The 26,449-nt window shown below is 33.3% G+C and overlaps 2 protein-coding genes across 2 annotated transcripts; both read left to right on the top strand.

The window, feature by feature from the left end:
• The first annotated feature begins 322 nt into the window (after positions 1-322).
• Positions 323-2,501, top strand: LOC116169546 (lipoyl synthase, mitochondrial). The gene is made up of 5 exons (XM_031485661.1): positions 323-789; positions 835-991; positions 1,044-1,101; positions 1,152-1,310; positions 2,091-2,501. The coding sequence occupies exons 1-5, from the start codon at positions 391-393 to the stop codon at positions 2,440-2,442; spliced, it is 1,125 nt and encodes a 374-aa protein (XP_031341521.1). The 5' UTR covers positions 323-390; the 3' UTR covers positions 2,443-2,501.
• A 6,473-nt stretch (positions 2,502-8,974) lies between these two features.
• On the top strand, positions 8,975-25,658 carry LOC116168596 (REST corepressor). Its single transcript, XM_031484520.1, has 8 exons — positions 8,975-9,254; positions 9,357-9,500; positions 9,557-9,771; positions 14,207-14,386; positions 17,431-17,511; positions 23,127-23,224; positions 24,241-24,436; positions 24,752-25,658. Exons 1-8 carry the CDS (start codon positions 9,146-9,148, stop codon positions 25,193-25,195), a joined length of 1,467 nt encoding a protein of 488 aa, XP_031340380.1. The 5' UTR covers positions 8,975-9,145; the 3' UTR covers positions 25,196-25,658.
• Positions 25,659-26,449: the final 791 nt, after the last annotated feature.

Raw genomic sequence — 26,449 nt, 5'->3', positions numbered from 1 at the left:
ATTTTCTATATACATGTTTCCTCTAAAATAATTTGGGGAGCCAATAATCGCATGATATGAATTTTACATTGAAATCCCTATGAAGCGTTACGCAAGTCGCCACCCTGTATATTCAATTTATTTTATAAAAAATACCCGCTATTTTACTTTGTGGTATTTTAGCGGGATCCCCTGGTCTGGTTTTTGATTTTTATACAATTTTTAGATTACCTCACTCAAACGGTGTACGTTTAGTTGATTGGATTACCTAAAAAAATCAGGCAACGTAACTTAATAATCATCCTATATTGTTAAAGATACTCTATTTTTTATTATTCTATGGTTTATACCTAACCTTTAAAATTTAACCTTCAAAACCAAAAATGAGGTAATTCTACAATCTGATGTAAAATGTTTAGAAAAAATCAAATTTTAACTAAAATTCCCAATTGGTCACAACACATAAAATTACAGCATGAGTCTTCGGCACGTTTAGAAAATTTAAAGGAAAAGATTGCTAGCGGACCATCACTCCAGGACTTCATAAACAATCCCAATCCTGTACTGGAGGAAGATACCGATAAATGGAATTCATACGATGGCCAATTACGTAGAGGAAAAAAAGACACTACTCGTCTACGTTTACCGCCATGGCTAAAAACCAAAATACCAGTCGGTGAAAATTACACTCGTTTAAAAGAACAATTACGTAACCTAAACCTGAGTACAGTATGTGAAGAGGCTCGCTGTCCAAATATTGGCGAATGTTGGGGTGGAGGAGAACATCGGACTGCAACTGCAACGATTATGGTAATACATTTGGATTGTGTACTATTCTCTAATTTCTTTCATTAGTTAATGGGTGACACATGTACGAGAGGGTGTATGTTTTGTTCCGTAAAAACCTCAAGAGCACCACCACCGCCGGATCCACACGAACCCGAAAATACAGCAAAGGCAATTGCATCATGGGGATTAGACTATATTGTATTGACGTCAGTTGATCGAGATGGTTTGTTATCGTTTACGGATAGAATGTTTTAATTTAACATTTTTATTGCCAGATTTGAAAGATGGTGGCTCAAATCACTTTGCTGATACAGTTAAAGAAATTAAACGGCTGTAAGTGCCTTTGTATTGGTTTTAAAGACCATTTAATGCTCATATTTTAGAAATGCAAACATTTTAGTTGAATGCCTTGTACCTGACTTTCGCGGCGACTTGGAAGCTGTTAAAACAATTAGTCATTGCGGATTAGACGTTTATGCTCACAACATTGAAACTGTTGAAGCTTTAACGCCCTATGTTAGAGATCGGCGTGCAAAATACAGGTATAGTAAAATAACGTTAGGTTTGTCAATTTCTCATAGGGGTGCCAGGTCTCCTATTTTAGAAGTCAAAAAAAGTTCAAGTGATTCAAAAAACCTAAAAGGACTTATACATTTTTTTTAATCCTTTTTAAATATCATGCGTGGTGTGATATATTTTTGAAAAATAACACTATGCTATCGTTATAGATTAAAAATGTACAGGGTGTTCTATTTTAAAAAGTGAAATTAGATCCAATAACATTTTTAGCTGATCCCGTGTCGTTATTTTATAAATGGCAGATTCAACAATCATAATAAACAAACTTTTGTATTAAACATTTATCCATATCTCTTTTAACTAAGAATACAATATAATCATTCTAATATTACCATTTTTTAAATTTTACACTATATCTCTTAATCCAAGAAGAGCACATGACACCCGTATTACTTTTTTGATAGCACTAACAATTTCCCTATGAACGTGTCAAAAACAAAGGGATAAGTTGTAAATTTCATCCTTCTTGTGTTATGGTTCATAAGAAAAAATTAAAGAAGAAATGAAAATTGGGGTCTTTCGGAGGTGTAGCTCCACAATGATACATTTTGGAATTTCGGTTTATTTGATAACAATGCTTGTTTTTTTTTGGTCCTCTCTACCACTTACTTTTTGTTTAATATATACTTAATTGTTACACTGTTTACATTAAAATGATTGCGATAAATTAGTAGTTCTCCTATATTTTGTAGTCATCCTCCTATTAATGGTTATTAAATACTAATTTCTCAATTGCTTTGCAGGCAATCTCTAGCAACTTTGGAGGCAGCTAAATCGTTTAACGAAAATGTAATTACCAAATCTTCGATCATGTTAGGTCTGGGCGAAAGAGACGAGGAAGTAGAACAAACTTTAACAGACTTGCGAACTGCCGGTGTGGATTGCGTAACTCTCGGTCAATACATGCAGCCCACGAAGCGCCATTTAAAAGTTATGGAATACGTAACGCCAGCTAAATTTAAAGAATGGGAAAACATAGGCAACAGCAAAGGCTTCCTGTATGTTGCCAGCGGTCCATTAGTAAGAAGTTCCTACAAAGCCGGCGAATTTTTTATTGCAAGTATCTTAAAGAACAGAAAAATGAGTCATGTTTAGTTAATGTACCAAAGTTGTTGATCTATAATTAAATGTTACGATTGTTATTATTATTTTCATCAGGAATTTCAAGTCCACAATCAAGAAATTAATCTCTATTAGTACAAGATCCCACATAGGGTCAACCTTCACTCATCTGTTTAGTGAGTGAAATGCATTTTTTAGCAATCAATATGAAAACAAACATATTGGAAATGGGTTGGCTAAAAAAATTAAGTCAAGGCTACTACTACTACTACATGTTTCTCTATCATGTGCTACTTAAAATTGTGACAACCTTATACTGTTCTGTGTGAAGGAGGACGCTGCTCGTGGTGTACGCATTGTTGTCATAGAGTGCGCATGTGATAGAAGCAGACGGAAATATTAATTAAATCAATTTTAATGAATGGTAGTCTTGACTTAATTTTTTAGGTAACCCATTTGCAGTGTCTTTGTTTACATGTACTGAGTGGTACGATGTTTAGTGAGTTATGTCGTCACTTGGCGGTGACATTTATGAAACAGCTGATGGCAGTGTTGCTTTGATTGCCAAACGCCTGTCATGCAGAATTGTGGCGTTGCCATATGAACGCTACAGAATAATTAATATAAATAATCTTTAATGGCCATGTGCACCAACAAATTTAAGCGTTGCTTAGAATCCATGGCAACCATTGTCGCAATAATCGTTGCCATGGATTTTAAGCTACGCTTAAGCTAAGCCTCGCTTAAATTTGTGGGTGCATACGGCCATAAATTGTTGAATATTTTAATAATATTCAGTATTATTGAGAGAATATTCCAAGAAGTCATTTTCTTGGGGAAAAGACTTAACTCGATGCCCAAAAACTGATCAATGTGTATTTTTAGTGACGAAAAAATGTTTACCCAAAGGATGTAAAAACTTAATTATGCACCAATTTGGTTGAGAAAACGACAAAACTCGAATGCTCAATGCCAAAGAAGTGATTTAAGTATGTGAATTGCTGCCTACCAACATTTTTTTAACCAAAAGATGTCAAAATCTGTCTGCCCATCTACCTATGCGAGTGTGGTTTTGGTTCACTTGTTTAGTATTAAAACATTTTCTTGAACTGAATTGTGTATAGGTACTTATATTATATTTTTTAGTATCTATATATTCTTGTTATTGGGAAATGTTACATATTTTAAACATTTTTTAGGACTAATTCTATAGTGAAAAAGAAAGGTGGCGTGGGTAAATTAATCTAAACGTCAAGAGGGCCCATTTTGTTTTATTTGAGTAAATAGACTGAGTTTACCTTTTGACTAGGTATACCGCCTCGATTTCATACTCGAAAAAGTATGGTATAAGTATCTTATTTCAGTTTGAAAAATGCCATTCTCAAAGAAATCAAAACGGCTACCCTCGGACAAGATACGAAGAATCTGACAGACAAAACCATCACATAAGGGGATTTTTTTCTTTCGAATAATTCCTCAAAAATACAACAAATAAATGTGAAAGTAATTATTGTTATGAATTTTTGAAATTTTTCGGATTTCTTTTGGTTATCGAGAAATTGAGTTTGATCTTTTTCCCAAGAGAAATTGATGCGTAAATCACACTTTTGACATCTTTTGGCGAAAAATATTTTGGTTACCAAAAATGATATGCATCACTTTTGGACATCATCCAACATTATTGGTGAATGTGCACTGTGCAGCAATGGAATGGATGCAATGTTAATTTTTGATAGTTGCATATCTGATGCGGTTTTATAAAATGAACACACGAAGTCGATACGAGGTCTAAGGACTGAGCTATAGCGCGGAACGACGAACGACGGAAAACTGAAGATATTAATACTACTTTCGCGGATTGTGCTAAAAATTTCAAGAAACCATGGAGCGAGCTAACAATGATCGCTGATGGTACAGAGAACGTTTCTCCTGGATCATACGTTTTCGTTTTGGAGAAATCTGTAAGAGGAGATCAAAATAAAAACACGGGAAGCTCGTGCGCGCGCGACTTTTAATCCGACGAGTCATATTCGATAGCATTGATCCTTGAATTCGTAGATCTAGAGTGATGAAGGTCTCTGTCTGTCTGTCTCTGTGTCTTTTCGTTTTCGAGTTAGATGAGGAACAGGTGGCAGACAGACCGACATAAACCATCACAAAAATTAGGGGAATTTCTTGTTCCCCTAAAAATGTCTGAAATTGAAGATTTACGGCCGGGATTATTTGTATGTGTGGGAGAAGCAGATGGATATTTTAGCTGCATCTCCAGATGCCATAACATGATTTAAGTGAAATGTCCTTACAGGAGTAGATAGAGCCAAAAGACATTCAAATCAAATGCTAACGTAGGTAAAGAATTTTTCCTGTAAACTTGAAGATGCGAAATTAAAACTAATAAGTTAAACGCGCATTTCCACACTAACAGTATTTGTCAAAAAAAAATTGGTGACCCTTTGACACGTGATTTCAATTTGCTTTTATAAGAATATCTTCCGTTGCAATTCTAGAAGGATTAGAGTCTAGGTCTATTTTTTTATGTACGTTTATTTTTTTAAGATGCACTCTTAAAATTAAAAAAAAAACGCTCATAAATAAGGAAGTTGGGTCTTGGCATGCGCAATCTATGTTGTTAAGTGTAATGAGTCGAAGGATTAACCGCGGTTTCCAACAGAACTAATTTCATTTTTCGCTTGGGTTTTATTGAACACAATGATCTCTAATAGAGCAAGTTTCATGTTTCACTAGATACCTATTTTTTTGCTACAACTGATGTCTTTGTAAAAAACACATACCTACAACATTCCTTCCTTGGTGCAAACCTCGATGCCATATAGAACCAAATAGCAAAAAAAATAACTCTTAAGATAAAGATCTGTAAAAAGCTATACACAGTCGTAAGGACGGATACAAGCGGGCGGACGGACGTCCAACATGGCCACAATAGCATATTTTTTATTTTTGTGGAATGGTAATGAAAAAAATTGATTTTTTGCTATAGGTAACTTTTTTTATTAATAAACGTAGAAAAGATTCCTTCTTTGATGTAGGTACCTAAGCCTCGGCATCATAACGGACCAAATAGGGAAAAAAGTAAAACAATAGTTCTTAATACAATAGTTCTTAAGATTAAAATCTAAGGACGACAAATCCGTGGGTATGGATAGACGGGCGGACAAAGTGACCACAATAGCGCATTTTTTATGTTTGTGGAAATGCGCCACGAACGAATTATAACTATATTTTTACGAAGTGAAAGGACAAAAATGTACATTACAAATAGAACCTCATAAAGAAAGAAGGGTGGTAAAGATCAAAAATTATTTTACGAGTCATCGCCTGATTTATTATAGAGGGCAAATAAAAATAATTGTCTGTGATCTATGGAACATTTTTTTTTAATAATTGGGGTGCGATAAAACATATTAATGCATTATGCGCGGTCCAGTTAACTGAATTTATTTTTATCGATTACAAAAAATGCGAGAAAAAATGTAATTGTAATTATAAAGTGTACTATTAGTCCAGTCAAATAATAATAATAAAGTTTATTGTGTTTAGGTCATCAACAAGAATTACATACACTCGTCATCAAACATATTTCTAAATTGTAACCTAGCATCAAACTAAAATCGAAACTTATAAATTCATCCGTGGAGTAAAAGGCGTGAGCTAAAAGAACATTTTTAATACAGCGATTAAATTCTCGATTGGATAGTGCTTTGACGATATCAGGTAAACAATTGAAAAACTTTAGTGCGTGTGTTCAAAACCTTTTTGAGTTTTGTTGAGTCTCAATAAAGGGAGACGAACAGTGCTTTTATTTCGGGTGTCATAATCGTGATAAAAAGCTTGTTACTGATAATTTAAAATGTTCTTTCTTGCAAATCTCAAACACGATTCAATAAATAAACAGGGTAACGTCAAAATGTTTAGATTAGTAAAAGCACACCTACAGTCCAAAAATAGATGCTTTGTCTTTCAAACGGGGGGAGTACAAGAGTGTTCTCAATTTTTTTAATACATATTATAACCCTAAAACAATCTTTTCCAATAATTGTCCCGATGATTCCTGTAAATCGACGGATTGTGCAATTTTTTTTCAAAATCCGAAGAATTTTCTTAGTTAACAAATGGAATAACTCCCGAAATATAACAAAAAATATAACTCTATAATAGGCGAATGTAAAGCTCTCGGAAAGCCGTACATTAAAAAAAATACGTCCAAATCCGATTAATAGTTCACCAGAAATCCGCTTTTGACTTTGAAGCCAGTTTTCGAAACAACCAAAAGTGCGTGAACTTTTTACATGCTTGTATTTCACCAAAATGAATGATTTTTACCAAGGGCCGATTATAGAGTTACTTTTCTTGTTAAATCTCGGAAGCTATTCGATTTGTTAGTTAACTAAAAAAATTCCACAGTCCGTTGATTTGCAAAAATGATCGGGACAATTATTGCAAAAGATTGTTTTACAGTTCCACTATGTATAAAAAAAATTGGGAACGCTCTTGTAGTCCCCCAGTTTGAAAGACAAAGCATCCCTTTTTCTACTTGTTTATTTAATTAATCAATGAGTATGAAACAATCTGGTTTGTCATATTGTTTTGTTATCAAAAGGTTACTAAATACGGATTTTCAAAAAGATCGAATGAATTTTACTTAGTAATAACAAAGTGTTAATTTTCGAGATTACTTTTTTACATTTTTCCATAAATAACAATAACAGTTGAAAATGAGCGTTCCGGACCAACTGTATCTTATAGAAAATTTTATTCTAAACAAGTTCATTTCTATTCATTTTTTCCCTCCAAGCAATAGTTAACGAGATATTCGAAGTCAAATGTGACAAAACATGGCATTTTCCCGTTTTTTCTTCGTTTTTTGTTTATAACAATATGTTTCGGGCGTTTCCGGTCAGGGGGACTATGATTTACGGATACAGCGAATTTTTTTACATAGGATGCGCTTGGTGTCGTTGAGTGAAGTGAAAACATCCAGACCAAACCGTAATTTGACTGGACTATATGTAAAATGAATCCTTAATGATTTAATAGGCCAACAAAAGTACCTATCTGTCATCTGTGAGTAAAAATGTGAGCGAAATACCCATGGTGCGTTGGAAAAAAAGTTCCAGTTACATGAAGAGTCGTTATATCGATAAGTTCCTAATTAATCTCTCATTATAATAAAATTCCTATTGAAACTAATTCCATGATTATACTCGAAATATGCCATTCCTTTGTTTAGAAGATTTAATCTTTGTAATGATAATTGTAATTAAGCAACATCAGTCAATTAATTTATAATTTTAATATCTGTATTTGTACCTACCGACAGTGGCATGTATGATATGTACATACAGTATAGGATTTTTAACTATACATATCAATGAATAAAGAATACATATGTATTTCTCATCACTGTATATTGATCACCATAGAGTGTAGTGTAGGTAGACCTCCCAAGTATACCTAACTAATTAATAATTATATTATTTAATTATCATTTCGTTTTGTTTTCTCTTTTAGTGTGGGACCTAATGGCCTTCCCGACTCATCCCTTCTCTAAGCGCCATTAGTCATTTAATTAGTTGCATCAAATGAGACAACACATTGCCTTTATAAATGAAATGTCCACTAACCACTTTAAAACATAAATAATTTAATAAAATTTGTGCCTGTATGAAAATGGACAAAGTAAACATCGCGTACCTATAGGTCATATAATTATGCTATAGGTGCACGGCGCTAGTAGGTTATGTCAGAGGAAATTGCGAGTTCGAACTTTGGATAATTTTACTTCTTACCCATTTATTTACGATTAGTTAATTTTCCAAAAATGCAAAAATTTCGTTCCTAATCTTTTCAGGTTATATCAATACTCCATTAGTCAATGGTTATATTAATACCTACGCTACCTTTGGAAAAAATACAGGAAATGCGAACCTGTTTTGACGATCCATTTCCACGCGACCAATAAGTACTACTGTGAATTAGTTAAATTTTATTATTTATGTTTGTTTACCCTTTACAAGATCATAATATAAACATGAAAATTAATTCGTTAAAAACTGAGACGTGATTTTGGAACCGGTTTTTTAACGGATTGTTCCTTCGGTTTCGACTGTGATTGACATGCTCTATTTTTTTGATCTACAAGACCAAATAAATATCTTACTTGCAAAAATGCCTCTACCATTTTTGCGAGGAAAAATATCATTTGCGATTGACAACTGTTAATGGTAGCGGCAAAGAATAGGTACATAATAATTATTAGTTACTCTTCGGAGATCTTGCCGGTCTTAGAATGAAGTTGCTAAAATTCGAGACGTTGACATAAGATTCAGCAATTTGCACAAATTAATAACTGGGTACAACTCATAGACATTTATTTCGTGCAAAACAGCACAAACCAGTGAGTCCGTCAAATTAAAATGTTTCCGCGCTGTTTGAAATCGGTTAAAAAAAGAGCGACTAGAACAATAACATCGTAGGGAACTCTATCTAATAACCGTTACTTTCATCAAGCGCAAAATCTACACCAACGCCCCCAATGTGAGATTTATGTACTAATTGTAAAACTACGGTGCCCTGAGTTCAGTATTTAGTCGTTCAATCTGATTCAAAACGCTAAAAGAAGTTAAAATTTTGTGTTAGAACTCGGGCCGTTAGCTTGCCGCTTGCTTTTATCCAGAAGTGTAGCAAAGAAAACGCCTTCCGATTGATTAACCGTACGATGGTATTGGCCGCAAAAAATGGAGAAGACGCCCGAAATGGTCGCAGAAGTCGGGGGCCGAGCCCTAACGGGCACGTTCAAACAGAGTCCAGCGACGACGATAGTCCCGGTAAGTAAAATTTGTGAAAGTACTTCCTTAATCAGGTAATTTTGGAAATGCCATCATGTGCAAGCTGGTTTCAAGTTCACATGCATTAATTACTCTTCTCAGTTCCAACAGATAAAATACGCGTGGGACGCGATTATCAGGCGGTTTGTCCCGAACTGACCCCGGAAAACCTACGGAAGCCCGAACTGTTGGCGGACCGAGCGTTACTGGTGTGGTCCCCGACTACCGACATAGCCGATTCAAAATGTAGGTTATGCATGTTTTCATCGGGAACGTTTCTAATTTTTCATTTCTTATTACAGTAGAAGACTATATTCTGCTAGCGAAAGATAAGTACGGTTATAATGGCGAGCAAGCTTTAGGCATGCTATTCTGGCACAAGCACGATCTCGACAGAGCGGTATTAGATTTAGCGAATTTTACTCCGTTTCCCGACGAATGGTCTGTGGAAGATAAAGTTCTGTTCGAACAAGCATTTCAATTTCACGGGAAAAGTTTTCATCGTATCAGACAAATGGTAAGATTTGTTTTTGTATTATTATACTTGTTTGTTAATGCTTGCAGAAAGTTTGTTGTACCTAAAGCAAATGTTAAACTAATGTAACCTTGTGTGAATCATTCAAGTTGAGCATTTATTAGCATATTTAAATATTGGGTGGGAAAATGGCCCTCCATTTTTGTTTAATGCTTTTAGTGTAAGTAGCTGTATCATCCATGATTACTTTTGTACAATTTGTACTTGAAACATTCTGGAGCAGGTATTGCGGATTAACACTGATTTTGTTATATTTTTAAGTCTTCCAGTTTTCGTTCTACGCCGTGCTTTTTGCAAGGGATGATTCGAAAGGTAAAATACTTGTAGATTGAGCCTAAGGTCTTTAGAGTCTTTTTCTCGACAGTTCTTTAACGTTTAAAAAGTAGACTTGCTGGGAGGCAGTCTCTTATTTTTATTTTCTGTGTGCTTCTAAAAGGCCATACATTTTACTCCTGAGATATTTAGCATTCCACGAATCCTGTGAAATCTGGCATATCCATAAGATCCAACAGTTGTTTGCGTATTAATTCTTAGTAAGTGAGCGCAATTCAAACAGCGCAGCCTGAGGACTCTATAAACAGTCAAGATTGATCTACTTTCATTTATTTGTAATTGTAATGTGGTCCATAGACTGGATCAGGTTGCTTAGTTATAATACAAAAATGTAGTGTAAAATGGCTGGTAAGATTATGTAAACTACAAATGCAAAATTGAAATACCGTTTGGTAAGACACCAGGACTTTTGGAAATATGTCAATTCCGTTTGAGAATTTTATTATATATTTTAAAAGTAAGTCATTGTGTATTATTTGCTCATTAAAAGAGGTAATAAAAAGTAATATTGTAGGTAAGCAATATTTTTTTAAACAAGTGTACTTTTAATGTCGCCTTGAAAAGCAAAGGTTCAAAATTTGGAGGTACCCAAAATTATACAAAAAATGTCTCAAGTTGAAATTATAGAGGAAATTTCATACTTGAAGTTGAGAAGATTTTGAGGAATAGTGAAGTTGAAAAATTTTGGGATTGAAGAGCACACAAAAAGTAGTTACAATCATCCTGAAATAAAATTAATTAATATTGGAAAAATCTTAGGAACTGTAAATTTCCAATTTCAAACTAGAAGTAATTTCAAGCTGAATTGATGATCAAAATTTAAGATTGAGAGGTAGACAAAACACGGGGATTTGGAAATTAAATTTCCAATTTGGAAGTCTTCAATTGAACGGGCAAAATTTTGGACATGAAGATTGTACAAGAAATAGTTTCAAACTGAAATTTTGAAATAAGATTTCAAATTTAAAGTCTGAAAGGCGTCATATTATAATATAAAATATTTCAAAAGTATGCACAAAGGCAACTAAATCCCAATTTCTGAAATGAAATTGCAAACGTGTAGTAATTTCAAGCTGCAACGTTGGTACCTTAAAGTTCAAAATTCAAGGACTGAAAAGTGCCAAAAATTTGGATTTAGGTTCTCGTTCTACTTATCCTAGTATCCTTATATGGTAGAATATTTTAAAAACTATTTGTAATTATACAGGGTGCAATCACCCAATGAAGTTACATTGTTTTAAATAGGACACCCTGTATTTGGTTCCAAATTTTAATCCGACATGAAATTGTACATCCTTTTTACATATGTAAAACAAATGAAAAAGTTATAGTTTCAAAGAAAATTCAAACGATATTTTCAATATTCTCTTGCCTATTATCAAAATGACTTTTTAAATATTTCTTTCAGGCCATGAATAATTTATTTCGAATTTAGGTAAGCCAGATATAGTTACAGGGTATTTCGTTGTAAATATGGAAGGGGCTAATTCTTTGACTTATTTTTCGACTAAAAGTTTACATTGTAGATACGAAAAATTTACAAGAGTAAAAAGTTTCTAAACAAACCAGAAAATTAATTTCTTATTTTACAATCTCCCAGCAACGCCCGAAAAAAGATCACGGGTAGAAAATATAATATGACCCTTAAAAAAACAGATTCTCACTACCATTGATATTATCAATGATGTAATCCTTTTAGAGTAACAGATTTCGAAAAGTTCAGGAGATATAAAGGAAAGACTAAAGAAAATCGTGAAATTATAACACTCTGTAGGTTGGCAACAAAGCGTCGCTTAAATGAGCAAAGTTATGCAGAATGTTATGCTTCATTTTCTATTTCAAAGTTTTTTGTAGCTCTACAAATAGCGAAGTTATGGCCAAAAAACAGAAAAATGTAATTTTCGGATATGCGCTGGCATTCAGTTATTTTCTAATGGTGGTAACTGGTTTATAATTTTTTTCTCTATCGAGTGACGTAAAAATCCAATATGGCGTCAGTAATAAATATGAGAGTTGATGTGATTTACGTGAAACCCACAGGTCATAAAATTTTTGCACCATCAGAAAGCTGAGAAAAAATTACTAACGGTTTGTTAACATTATTTTTTATCTTTGAATATAAATGAACGCCACCGCATTTTCAAAATAATTTGACATTTTTCGTTTCTTTTTGACCATAACTGCTCAATTTGTAGAGCAACAAGAAACTTTGAATGGAAAAATTAATCAGCATACAATTCTGCATAACTTTTCCCTCGACTTTTCCCAATTAAGCGACTTTGTATATCGTACAGTTTACGAGAACTCCATAGTGAAAATTCACCCTGTATATTATATCATATTTTTAAGATGACCGTCAGTCATTTTTATTGATTGGTATCGGCGCCTTAGTTACCATGGATACAATAAATAAAACAAAATCGCCATGAATCCATGGCCTACTATTTAAAAACAGAAAAAAATAAGGTTTTCATGGCTAAAATAAAAAAATAGGTTGTGATACATCAATACAATCAGGAAAAAAAATGCAAAAAAAATTGACGGTAAGATTATTATTATAAGTAACTTTAAAAACATTTCAAAATTTAGGGCGCACAAAAGAAACTCCAACCACCTTCAAAATCCTCCTAGGAACCTTGCAAAATTGAAAATCTTTAAAAAACCTTGCAAAAGGTATTCCTAGAAATCTTGAATTTTTCGTTAAAATCCTTCAAATTTATTTTGGATATTTTCTTAGGAATTTTCTTAAACATATTATTGGAAAAATCTTCTTTTTATTTAAATCTAAATTTTGGTAAGACCTTTAAAAAATATTAGAGGTATTTATTGAAAACTTTTTTGAGAAAATATTCTTAGAATGGTTTAAGGCCTTTAAGGAAATCTCGATAGATGTTCAAAATCTTGAAAAGCAAGAATCTTTTTAGCGCATTTTTTAAGAATTAAAAAAATGTGCTATTGTTTGCGTTTTGTCCGTCCGGACCCACTTCTGCCGTTTCGAACTACTTCTAGGGGAATGGCCCTAGAGTTCTGGAATTTTTTGCAGTAGGTAGCTTATACCTTGAAGGTGTGCCAGACGGCCATCAAATTTCGGTGTCTAAATGTCTAAAGGGGGGGGTAAACACATGTTGTACAAAGTATAACTTTCCCGTGCGACTTTTTCGAGATCAGTGAGCGACGGGGCCTGAGGGAGAGGGGGGGGGGTTAAAATTAATTTTATCTCTCATTGTATTCTAATTAAAGGTCTCAAGGAAAGGAACCGTTTTCTACAAACTACTGCCCTTCTTTCTATCCTCTTATCAAAGTACGGAGAGGGGGGGGGTGGAACTACTTCTATCCTTCATGGTACTCTAATGAAAGGTCTCAACGAAAGGAATTAATTTCTACCAACCATAACCCTCCTCCCCGACCTTTTATCGTGATCGGGTATATTCCCTTATACCTCAAGAACGAATTGTCGGAACAGGTACTCACAAAAGGCGATTGAGACGTCTGCAAGAAATATATTCATTGGTGATGTCAAAACAAAAGCTATTTCGGTTGTGCACAATTTATACTTGTTTCCTTTCTTTTCTTTATAACAAATATTAGGCGATGTGAAATGTATCATCGACTTATATATGTATTGCATATGTTGTTCACAATCATGACAAAGATTGGAAATATTTAATACCTTACTCCTACCATCAATGCAGTATATTTGACTGTTTTCCTCATGAAATTCTAAAAGAAATTAAAAGTTCTTGCTTTATCAACTTATCCAGAAAGAGAGAAAGATAGAAAAAGTATAAATTCAGTTCTTGTGCATCGATTTGCTTTTTCTGCAACTCTTCTAGGGTTTCTTCCTGGAATCTTAAACGTTTCACTAAATCCTCATTCTTAAAAATATTTTCAGAGGTTCTAGGAATCTTCTTCTTTAGGTCTCAAATACTTGGACAGGTATTATGGAAGTTCTCTTGAATGGACAAGACAGTTCAATGTGTTCTTTAATAAGAAATAAAAACAAATTCGTCTTAACGCTAACTTTAAAAATGTCATTTATTTGCCGGTTAATTTAACGCAAATAAGAAGAAATTTTATTTTTCAGTTACCCGAGAAGACCATAGCGAGTTTAGTCAAATATTATTATAGTTGGAAAAAGATACGATCTCGGACGAGTCAAATGGACAAGCAAGCTAGAAAATTGACAACTCCACGCGAAGATGGAACTCCTTCAGAAGCGGGCTCTGAAGGCGGATCGAACGATGACTCCGATCACGACGAAAAGGTAAACGTTAACAGTATTTTTTATTATAACAAAAGAGTGTTTATTGTACATTTGCATGTTTTTATACCTTATTGTGTTTTTTCTGTATCGGCACATTGTATATTGTGGCGTGTTATTGGTGTAATTGTAGTCGTTTTGGGTGTCAGCACTTGCTTTTGATTTTGCTTGATATAGGTAGGCATTTTTTCCTTGTAAAGTGTGAGCATTTAATATTGTCCATCTGAATCTTTTTCTTTCAGGTGACAATAATTGGAAAGTATACTCGAAAGAGTAAACATGTTTTAAAATCCACTATTGGAATTTTAAAGACACTATTATTTGCTCCAGTTGTACATCTTTTCTTTCAGGCCCTTTACGTGAACTTTAATGAGGACGATTACCTGAGCTACTTGTTTTGTATCAAAATTGACTTTTTTATTCTGATGAGAAACATTGTTTCTGTTTGGAACTTCCAATACTAAGAATTGATATTAGCTTGGCAGAGTCACAGATATTTGTGATGCTGTAAATTCTAAATGAAACATTTCCTATTCAAATAATTTTATTGTATTTGCCACTCGGCAAAGATTTCATGATTTTGATGTGAATAGGCACATAGGCCTAATCAATCTTGCCTATACAACATTATTTTGTTGATAAGACTAGGGGGTCATTATTTTTCTGCTGCCGGTATCATGGGAAACATGCGCAAAGTGAACAGTAGTGCCAACTTATGGGAGTAGGGTGTACTGTTACTTCGGATTGTAATTTTTTTAATGTCATCTTGTAAGTGTTTCTCATGAGTGGAATTGTTTTTGAGTAGGAAGTGGTTGATTAAATTGCGCTTTATTATCCCCAAAATTGATTTTATAGGATAAGTATCACCGCTTTATTTTTTTTTATTGTGCAAACATTGTCTAAGAATTTAAATGCTGAAATTGGGTATTACTAATCTGAACTATGATCAAAAGCTTGTAGTTCCAATGTAATATACGTAGGTACAAGCAACATTTCAGCGACTGAATTCAATGGCATCTTATGTATAATTTTTGAAAATATCTATTGCAACATATCAGATGAGTCGTCAAGTCACTTAAGAGTTTAGAGCTATTGATAATACAGCACTTTCCTATAATAGCCCACAAAGTTTAGAAAAAAAATAGTCTTTAAGTAAAACCAACTGATGTAACGTGATTTTTGTCTTGTTGGTCGATTATTTATTTATTTACGTTTATTGATCTCATACATAATAAGGTGTTTCCAATCTCCCCATGACTTCACACAGTAGGCTCATCGCTCATAATCAGAAAAGCAATTGATCATCAGGTTATTAAGATATCCAGCAAAATAACACATTTCTTTAAATGGAACACTATACGTTTTTAAATATTTTGAAAGAACTTACAAAACATTAAAACTTCAATGAAAATTTACATATCCATGAAATTGTTCTTTATTATTTATTATTTCGACAGCTTTTTTAAAGTGCTTTTTGATGTAGAAGCTCAGAGAGGCTTTTTAACATAGGGTAATTAGTGTACTTGTTTTGACGAAATAAATTGTTTAGCCAAATATCAAGTATGTTGTGTAACTCACCTGGTTGTCCAGTATGACACACACAAAAATGCAAAATAAATCTGTTATCTCACTATTCATCAAAATTCTAAAAGAAAATGTAGTTATCTTATTTTCACATTTTATTGCCACTTGGCTTGTCTAAATTATCAAGAGACTCAAAATTTACTCTGTTCATAAACACATGTGGTAAAATTTTTTAAAATAAACAACAAATCCAAAATTAAACCCTCACTTTCCCATAATGAACATAAAAAATACCATCTCTTTATTGCCTTCAAAGATCGACGTTAACTTTAAAAACGTCAGATAACGGTGATTGAACTGAATAATTTAATAACTTCAATGCCGTAAAAAAAGGCGGAAAACAGAACATGTTTATCAATTATAGCTTTATCCAAACCCATTAACTGTTAACATACCTGTCTATTTTATATAAAAATAATGCCTAACGAATAATCTTTAGAGATCAAGAAATTGTACACAAAGAAATGCAGTTCACTGAGGAAAAAGTATTTATAATAAACGTTTACAGTGGAATTTTTTTTCATATAAATAAACGTTTAATGAAAATAATAGAACAGGAACAAATTACATATAAGAAACAGTTAGTCTCGTACGCGATATTTGTTTTCCGTGCATTTTAATGAGCCATTCCCCATTCCGTCTATGTCAAAACTAAATTTCAATTCTTTAGAAAATTTCCATGGTTAACATGAGTTCGCTAATTGGCTTTATTGCCGAATTTTTGTTAAAATAATGCCAAATACAACTGAAAATGAACTAATTTGTGTATCATTAGATGAGAAAAAAATCTTTCGATTGGCGTCATTATGAACCCTCTAAGTTAATATGGAGATCAACCATCTGCAAAAAACGTTTTTCCCATGTTAATTGCCTATGTTTTGAAATATTCACCCGGTAGAGGGCGTTCTTTATTGCTGAAGAAATAAAGCATGGTAAACTAGTGACTATGGATACTGTAATTACCCAACAACGGAGCATTTATTTTTAAAGCTGTCGATAAATAATGGTGGATAAAAAAGAAAACTTAAGAAAAATATAGAGAGTGGTCTTTCTTGTGTAATTCATGAAACCTGATGTGTATTGCAATCGGTTGCTACTAGTTTACACCTACTTGATCACTGCAACAATAAAAAATTGACAATATGGCTGCTCTACAATCAAGTGAAGTATTGGAATGGCACTTCGATTTTTAAAATGTTGCTATTTTACTTTAAATATTGTAAAAAGTAATTCTGTCTTGTTTACGCTTATTGCATGGCTCTTATAATTCATCAGCTAAATCAATTTTATTTACTTTCCGCTGCACATTTTATTGACTCGCACTCATGTAATTAATTAAATTTGATCACCTCTATCGTTACAAAATCGTTACACACATTTAGGTACTCATAACCATAACAGGAACTGGCCTAAGTCCTATATGTACTGTATTTTTTGTGTCTAGAAATTAATTAATCTTACAGAAGTGGACTATACATCGCGGTATAAGACGGAAGAGCGATACTCCGCCTCGTTCTGGTACGAGCGACGAAAACGGAAATCAGGTAGTTAAAACCTGCTAAAAAGTAATACGCTTTCGCAATTATATCATCAAATCAATTTTTTATTTGCATCATCATAAGTTGTGCTTTATAATTTCGTATGTATTTGAGACAAGAACACTGCGGATTAGACATTATAGATCTGGAGGGAATTTTTCAACATTTTTCAAGCAGTAGATTGTGAGATTCCTATAAAATGCGCTCCTAAAACATGCAACTTGTGTTTCCTTAATAACCCAAAATATGTGGGTGTATTGATTACTTCGCCTTCGATAACTGTGAACTATGCAAACATTATTTTTTCTTGTTTTTGTAAAATGATTGAGTGAGCTGGTAAACGTGTGGAATTCTGTTTGCTCCATTTTGTCTGAATTATACCAAATATGCGGTTATACATTAACTTCCACTTGCTTTTTTTTAAAGATAACGCGTGTATAACGTGTGTGTAACATACTCCTAATACACATTTTGGTTGTTTCAGGTAGAGATTACATTTTTTTTATGTAATCGTAGTGTAGCTGTACATCTTCATCACTAAGATTCTGAAAATTCATTCTCTCATTAGGAAGACATTTCAGTAACCCGTTTTCATAATTACCAAATTAGACACATCGTCGTTGCTGCTTCAATACTCGTGATTTTATTCTAGTTTTTGTAAATAATTATTTTATAATACATACTGTAATGTTGTTGTCATGTATATCTGTGTTTGTTTTTATTTTGTGAAGCTCATTAGAGAACATCAGGAAAACTGTGGTAGGTTGGGCATAATGTTTTTAAATATTAAGGAATCAGTAATCAAATGGAATGCGACACAAGCACTGAATATGCATTTCAACGATAATTGCATAAAAAGTTCTATTCCGTCCAGAATGTTTGCTCAGTCCAAATGTCTGGTTGACCATTTAGATTTTATATGGTAAGACTGGATGGTAGAAGGTTCTAGATTGAAAGGTTTCAGATATACAGAGGTACTCTATGAGTTTACTGAATACAAGTGAAGTGTTCTTCTGGGTATTTAGTGCATTGGAAGATTCAGAATCTTTTAATTTTTTTGTTGGCCAATAATTACAGTTGGTATGCTTTTTGGATTTCACGATTAAAAAGCTAGAGATACTATTTAATCGAAAAAACCTTTTCGCGTTGTTCTTGGAAAATTGTTGCATTACCCAAATGCCTAATCATTGTGTCATTTATTTGTGCGTCACTTATGTTCAATAAACTGAAGTCTGGTTGCAGCTTGAGCGTCTTATAGCGCAGTGGGTAGACGGTCAAAAGTTGTAAAAAAATGTTCAGATTCCAACCTACTTCAATCAGGATACGTTATTAAATTATTGCAATCTTACTTTACGACATTTTCCATGTGCCCGTGACAAAATAATGGGGTTTTCTCTTTCTAGCATGAATCTAGGGTCTTTCATAAGTTGGTACATATGGTTTGATGTCAACTGTCAATAAATTTATTTCTTTGCGACCAGTTGAGAAATATTTGGATTCTTTCTTTTCATGTTAAAAGATCTCTGACATAACATTTTGTGGATGCAATTCTTTTCACTCCTGTCAGTTGAGGAAGTAAGAATGTATAAAATTCTATTGTTTGGTTCATGTTTTAAAATTAGTGTATTGCTGTATGTCTGTCCGTCTAGCTGTCCGTGTCCGATCGCTTTGAAAATTGGTACACATGTTCTTAAGCATATAAGAAAGGTCGCTATTGTTTTTCAGCTACTTATCCTATCGGCCCAAAAAGTTACATACTTCCAAAAAAAGAGTTTCTATTATAATTCTTGTTACAAAGAACATAATGAATGTCCGGTTTTCTGTGTTAGTAAATATTCCTTAAACTTCAAGGAAATATGCAGATGAATATGATGCATGGGCAACCTAACTGTTGTATTTGCGAAATCCTTTTTTTAAATTTTTTAAAATACGTAAAAGTAAAACTAATGTGGATTCAAAAAATATGCTTTTTTTATGTGTTAAGAACTCGCACAGGTCACATTTTAAATCCCGGCATGGTCCATGTTTTGACAAATGTCAAATGTTTAGGACTGGATTTTTAAGTTTGTGGACGAAAGCGCACTGGGCACACTTTAAATCCTTAGTGATTTTGTATGTTAATAAATGTGTTTTATAATTAGATTTATCACTCGTTGCATAATCACAATGGACACATTTTAAATTCTTGGTAGTCTCGTGTGTTAAAATGCCATTGCGTATATACGGTGGTTCTACTTAAATTGCAAAGTATATCTCTGCGTTAGATATTTATGTTTCATGCTAGTCGTTAATCATTTTAGAAATGTAAAACAATAAAAGTACAACTTAAAATGTAAACTCCAATTAATAAATTGTTACACTTATGGAATAATATACGAATAAGTACACTCCAATCAATTTATTATGAACTACAAAATAATCGGTCCAACTGTATCGTGGTTACAATTAAGACTAACTTATAGTTTTACACACCCTTCCAATCCTGCTACCCAGACGGGTTTTTATGCTTCCTTCTTTCATAGAACATTTAGTTAAAACAAAGACAGTAAATAATCCCTTATGTCAGTATTCTAATTAAATTACCCTTGACGAAAAATATAAAATGCCTAGACGAGAATAGGTCCTTTGTTAACTAGTTACATTCTAGTTTCTTAACTGCTATTTATTACCTATACTAACTATACTTATTTATATTAGGAGGGCCCAGACTAGTAATAAAATACAATCACTAATTTTTACTTAGTCTTTAGAAAAAAGTGTCTTTTAATTTCCAACGTTCTTATAAATAATTGCGTTTAATTTTGCGCTCGCAATAGCCCATTTCATTGAAAAATATGCTCAAAATGGGCTGATATACCAAAGCTAATTTTTACATAATATGTAGCTTCTATAGTCCCATGTGCTGATAGAGATATTCTTCTAAGAAGCTACATATGGAGGGCATCACGTCATAGGGGGCATATATGCGCGAATTATTAGAAAAATGAGATTTGGGACGGGTAAGTTATGGCTATGTTGTTGTGTACGTCGGGACAAAAGACATATGATTTTATTAGCTTAATGTTTAATATACAAAATATATAGGCGTATAAGCCAATTTTATATACGCCAAGTTAAAATATCCCACAGTTACTTACTAAATTGGTTTACACGCCCCTATGACCTTATGCCCTCAATATGTACAGGTTTCTGTTTTTACCCCACTTATTTTCATTAATTTTGGGAACACAAAAAAGTTTGAAATAAAAGTTTTAGTATGTTCTCTATCGACTAAAAATGTAGTAACAGATTGAATTCAATATACAGGAAGTGCCCAACAAAATACGTTTTCAATCAATATCTTTAATGAGACATCCTGTATATTTTTATAGTTTTGAGTTGCCCTGTATTTCCTGATCAAGTATGTAATTATTGTGTAGCATTAGTTTCATTCTTTAGTCACTTTGCACTATTGTTTGGCATATTGGTTTAAGACTCTGACTCTAATCTCACAGGTTGTGAGTTCGAATCCCACAACTTGCCAGTTTTTAGTGGTACAGAACATCTCCTGACTACCATGCTTTCGAGGGCATGTAACGCGCGCGGTCAAGGCAGTCACAACAACTGTCGTCAAGTCACACAGACGGCTGTTGATGCGACCTTAAAACGTCTGTACCTAGGGAGTGCCACCCACACGATATGATACTATTGTAACGTAATTTTAAATACATGCTTTATTTATTTACAATTAATTAAAAACAAATTTATAACAGTCTTTAAATGAATTGATTTATAACAGTTTAATTATTATTTATCACTCACATATACACAATTTATAATAGCGCGAACTATTTATTACTTCGACGTTGAAATTGGAACTGTCCTGAAACGCAATTCGTTTTCAGGATTTGAATTAAAGAAAAAATCTTTTTTAGACACGTTTTTTATATTTACTAATGCGGCTATCGATTTCAACCTATATCAGGTCATCTTCAGGCCGAGCGTCATATGGTGAAGTGAGGGTGCATATAATATTTTTAACGATGATCTATAATATGTGTATTAGTAGTCAGGAATGATAGTTTAAGTGTAATAAAAGTGAGGTTGTGTATAAGTTGCTTATATAGCAAACTCGACTGTTCTTGAGTGCTATGGATTACTTCCGAATCTTCTAGAACGTTCTCGAACAAACCCATCAACTCAACAAGATGTTCGCTACACTATTAAAGGATAACAAGTATAGTCTACGTACTTCAATACAACTGAATGTGTATATTTCGACAGTAAACCAAATAGATATGTAATATACAAATATTTAAAATTGTACTCATTACCTCCATTTTTATTGTTGCCTATGCACAACTGACATCTCCCCTTTAAATGTTCTAATGCATAGCCAACTGTGTTATCCTTTAATGGTGTAAAAAGTCATGTAGAATGAAATTAATGTTATACACTTATATATTTGTAATCAGGAAATACAATACAGGGAGGGCTACTCAAAACTACCAAAATATACAGGGTGTCACATCAGATATTACAATGAAATAAATATCAAACTTCACCATTTTGAGTGATTTTGATCAATGGGTGCTATTTAAGTTCTCAAAAATCCGATCTAAAATCCTTAATGCTTAGATGTGGATATAGGGAAATTATACATATTTGTATATCCTCCTCTCATATGTCAACCCAAAGATTTCCACTGAATTGGTTGCACAAATTTATTATTTCTAGTGCGATCATGGTTGCAGAATAAGCAATTAATTTTGCTTCTGCAGCTCTCTTACAGCATTTTTTAAACAAAAAAAAAATTTATCACTATTGGCGTTTTCTTCTTCGGTCCCTATGGCCCGACTCATTTCTGTGTTTTTGATACTTTTAGGAGAAGTATCCTCGAAATGTCTACTGGTTAAATTTTATATCTGGTCCACAGTTGAGTTGCCACTTACTTCCATGTGCAAAGATCTCTACACTTTTTCGTGTCCTAGCGTGCCATTTTAGGATGGGAATATTAGAAAATGGAAATGATGTTTTTCTTGTCTTTTCTAGTAATTTTTTTTGATATATTTACCTATTACACCCTATATAACTTGGTGCCTAGAATTGATCCTTTTTTTTATTCTTGCTCTATGCTCAGGACAGAATCTACTTGACAATCACAAAGGTCCCAAATGAACTCGTCGTCTATTGGTCATGTTACAAATATATAATAAAGGTAACTGAAGACGCCGCCACAAGTGAAGGCATTTTTTGAATTTTGAAACTGATTCGGTGTGTTTGAGAATCCGCTGCGCTGTAGGTAGCCATTTTATAGGAACTTTTTGGGCATTCAGACAAATGACATTCAAGAACATGTGAAAGATGAATAGCAGTTTTATTGATCTCATGTATAAGGGAAAATATAATAACCGATTGGTACCACTGCATGGTTGTTGTAGTGCCATTGAGACTTGATCCAGCATGTTGTGACTAATCATTTTTTTATTATAGCGGTCATATTTCATTATCGTATTTGTAGTTTACTTTTATGCCATTTGCTATTTAGCTTTATTGTACATACCACCACACACTAAACTCTGGTTACCTTGTTTTAATTATTTATACTGGGTATGGTTAGTATGACTGTTGTATGTGTGCAGGGTGAAGGTGGTGCGTGTTCTAACTGCGGAGTCAACTGTACAGTCACACACGTGACACCGAAAGGCACTTTGTGTACATCCTGCTTCCAACATTGGAGGTATGTTTTTTTGTACGGTCAAAACTTTTTTTGTTCAATTCAAAACAACCTTTACAAATTCTGTGTGCAATATATACATGGTGTCACGAAATGCTTGAAAACCAATGTTCCAAATTGATGCCTGATACTATATGACTTTCTTGATATATCTTTTGGCTTGAAAATGTAATCTTAATGTGTTAAGTGGAGTACTATTTCTAATGATCAAAAACTACTTTTTAGTGAAAGAACATTAGTTTATATTATTTGTTGCATATGAATTAATAAACATTTGGGGAATTTTGAGATTATGTAATAAATTTAGTATGTAGAGAATACAGAGAACACTTTTTCATATAACAATAGCTTGAGTGTTTACACAAAAGTAAATCATGCCTTGTCAAACATTTTTTTGAATAACGAAATTAACGGGTATATTGAAGGAGGGAGGTTCTTAGTTTTAAATGTTTTGTGAGTAACGATCAATTTTCATGACCGTTATAAATTCATCTTAAACATAATATCATGTCTTTAAAAAATAAAATTTGTTTACTTGTTACCCTGATGATTTACATTTTATGATATAATACATACAGGGTGTTTCACGGAATATGTACTAGTGCGCAATTTATTTTATTTGTTTGGTATCAATGAAAGGTTTGGTGTTGCGTAGTAGAATTTTGTAAATTTCAAGAATGCGTTTGTTCAAATAGCCATTTTACCGTTTGCCCCTAAAAACTTTTATTTTCGTTAGTTTGACAACTGCAAGCCATGTTGTTACATATCATTTAAAAGACCCTCTAGAGATTAACATTGATGTTACATATAGAAACTAATTCAAGTAGGTACTGTAATATGTGACACCTTGTATATTGTTCACTAATTGAAATAGTGTTAAATTCAACAGTTATACATTCCACAAATGAGAATTGTAACTAGCGAAGTAATTTGTTGAATTTGATACATTTGTTGTCCATGTTCTTATTTGTACTTTTTTTACTTTAAATAAATAAAATGTAACATCATGTTAAATATAGACGAACAGGAATTTTAAGGCCTACATCAGGCCCGACGGCAAGCAAACGTGGAGCGCCCATTGGGGCGAGGCATAAACGCAAGCCACCTCGTGGCATGTACATCAATCACGACGATTTGGCAGCAATGGCTTCCGGTTCGGCGGGCGTGCTGATTCTAAAGGCTATGGATCGAGAGTTGGAAGCCCTCCATCGCCAAGTGAGTACCACCTGATGCTTCCGCCTTGCTTTGTTTCCTCCTCATCCCCCTCTATGCTTATGGAATGGTTTTTGAATGATTAGTTTTTGTATTTTTGTTTGGTATGTGTATGGTGCAAGTTTAGTTAAAATAATCGACATCTTGCGTTTGCACAATTTTAGTTCCAATTATTTGGAAGTAAAGAATAAGAAAGTGACTTGAGACATCACTGGTAGATTCAGTTTCTTTAAAATTATGTTTATTATTTACAGGTGGAATCCGGTCACCTTTTGTTCGTCTTTTGCCAATCTCTAACACTTCTCTCTCTTGTTGCAGATCCAACAAAACAAACAGGTTGTGAGTTCCTTGAAACGAAAACATTCTGAGTCTCTAGAAGATCTCCGTCCAACCGGCGACAATTCATCACGTATCAACTCTCGATGGACTAACGAAGAATTGCTGCTAGCGGTTCAAGGTGTTCGTAAATACGGCAAGGATTTCAAGAGTATTGCCGAAGTCTTAGGTAATAAAACCGAACATCACGTGCGTAGTTTTTTCGTTAACTACCGTAAACGATATAATTTGGATACTGTACTTAAAGATTACGAAAAGGACAACGGTCCTGTTGTAATAGACGATTCTGTTGATGAAAAAGTGGAATTAGACGATAGTTTGGATAATAATTCCTCAAATGACGTTATTTGTGTATCACCCACTCCTCCTCCTCCTAAGAAGGATTTTAAAAATACTAAAATCAGCATTGCTCAAGCAAGTAAATGATAACGTAAACAATCAATTTATAATAATTATGAATTTTGATATCGTAGTTAAATTTACAGTATAATTGACTTGAAACTGTGTCGTATATTTTTAGATTTTAATAATTTTTTCATTGACGATTGATGAAATTGCAATAATGTTAATTAATTGTGGCAATTGTTATGTAGTTACTAGTTTAGGTTTTCATTTACTTGCGCCACAGAATCGACGAGTTAATATCGAAAAAATTTTCTTGCATCATGTATATTGGGACTGAATCAACTTAGTGTATATACGATATGCTAGAGTGTATTTTATAAAAATGTGTATTAATAAAGCTTTTAGGTAACATTTTTATTTATTAAGTAATAGTTTATGTCCTTATATTAAGTTGCTGATATTGTAATGAAAATGTTTGTATAAAGAAGTTTGTGGCTTCTGTTGTACGTGAAATATCAAATATTTTTTACCATTTATTTATGAACCACCTTTATTTATATTTTTTATTTAATTTGTAGTTTTTTAAAAAGTAGCTACAAACTACTGAATAAAGATTTTTAGTATATGTCTTATTTTTTATTTCCCAATTTTTTCATGTATCTGCATGCCGTGGTTTCTTTGTTTTGCCATTTTGTTTGTGTAAGAATCAACTGTGAAAGGAGGGACTATGAGGAAAATATTAATTAACTAAAGTTGTGCCTGATCCCTTACAAAGGTATAATTAGAAGTAGTACTTATTCATTTATGGCACATGGTCTAAGTCTATCCACTTTTACTTAAATACTGCTTGCTTTCTTACCCACACCTTTTCGTTTTCAATTAATGGCTGACGATGCTGGAAGAGAAAAATGCCATTTTGGTGTTCTTTATGTACCTACATTCAATTAATCATTTTACAAGTTTTGTCTATTATGTCTCTTTATATCCTGTTTTTATTACTATCCTCAACTGCACTTGACTCGATTACCTGATTTTCATTGTACAATAAAGTTTGATTTTTGTATTTTTCTTTTGAATTTTGTTACATTTGCGTGCTAGGTGAGATGGTATCTGAACATATATTTTGACATTAAGTATCTTGTATAAACTGCATTCACCCGCAATTCGAGTTTGAAGTTTTGACTCCACCATCAGTAAGATCTTGTCGGAGGCAGAACGGGGTCGAGCGTTCTAAAAAAACCGCTGGAGCGACGAGCGATCTAATTTCTCAAAAATGCTCGCGAGCATCGAGTTGTTTTTCAAAGCGAAACCGCTTGCGAGTTATCTCGACCGGAA

This window comes from Photinus pyralis, unplaced genomic scaffold (assembly GCF_008802855.1).
Source record: "Photinus pyralis isolate 1611_PpyrPB1 unplaced genomic scaffold, Ppyr1.3 Ppyr1.4_LG4, whole genome shotgun sequence".
In the NCBI taxonomy this organism is placed as follows: domain Eukaryota; kingdom Metazoa; phylum Arthropoda; class Insecta; order Coleoptera; family Lampyridae; genus Photinus; species Photinus pyralis.
This window is presented reverse-complemented; position numbering and strand designations above follow the sequence as displayed.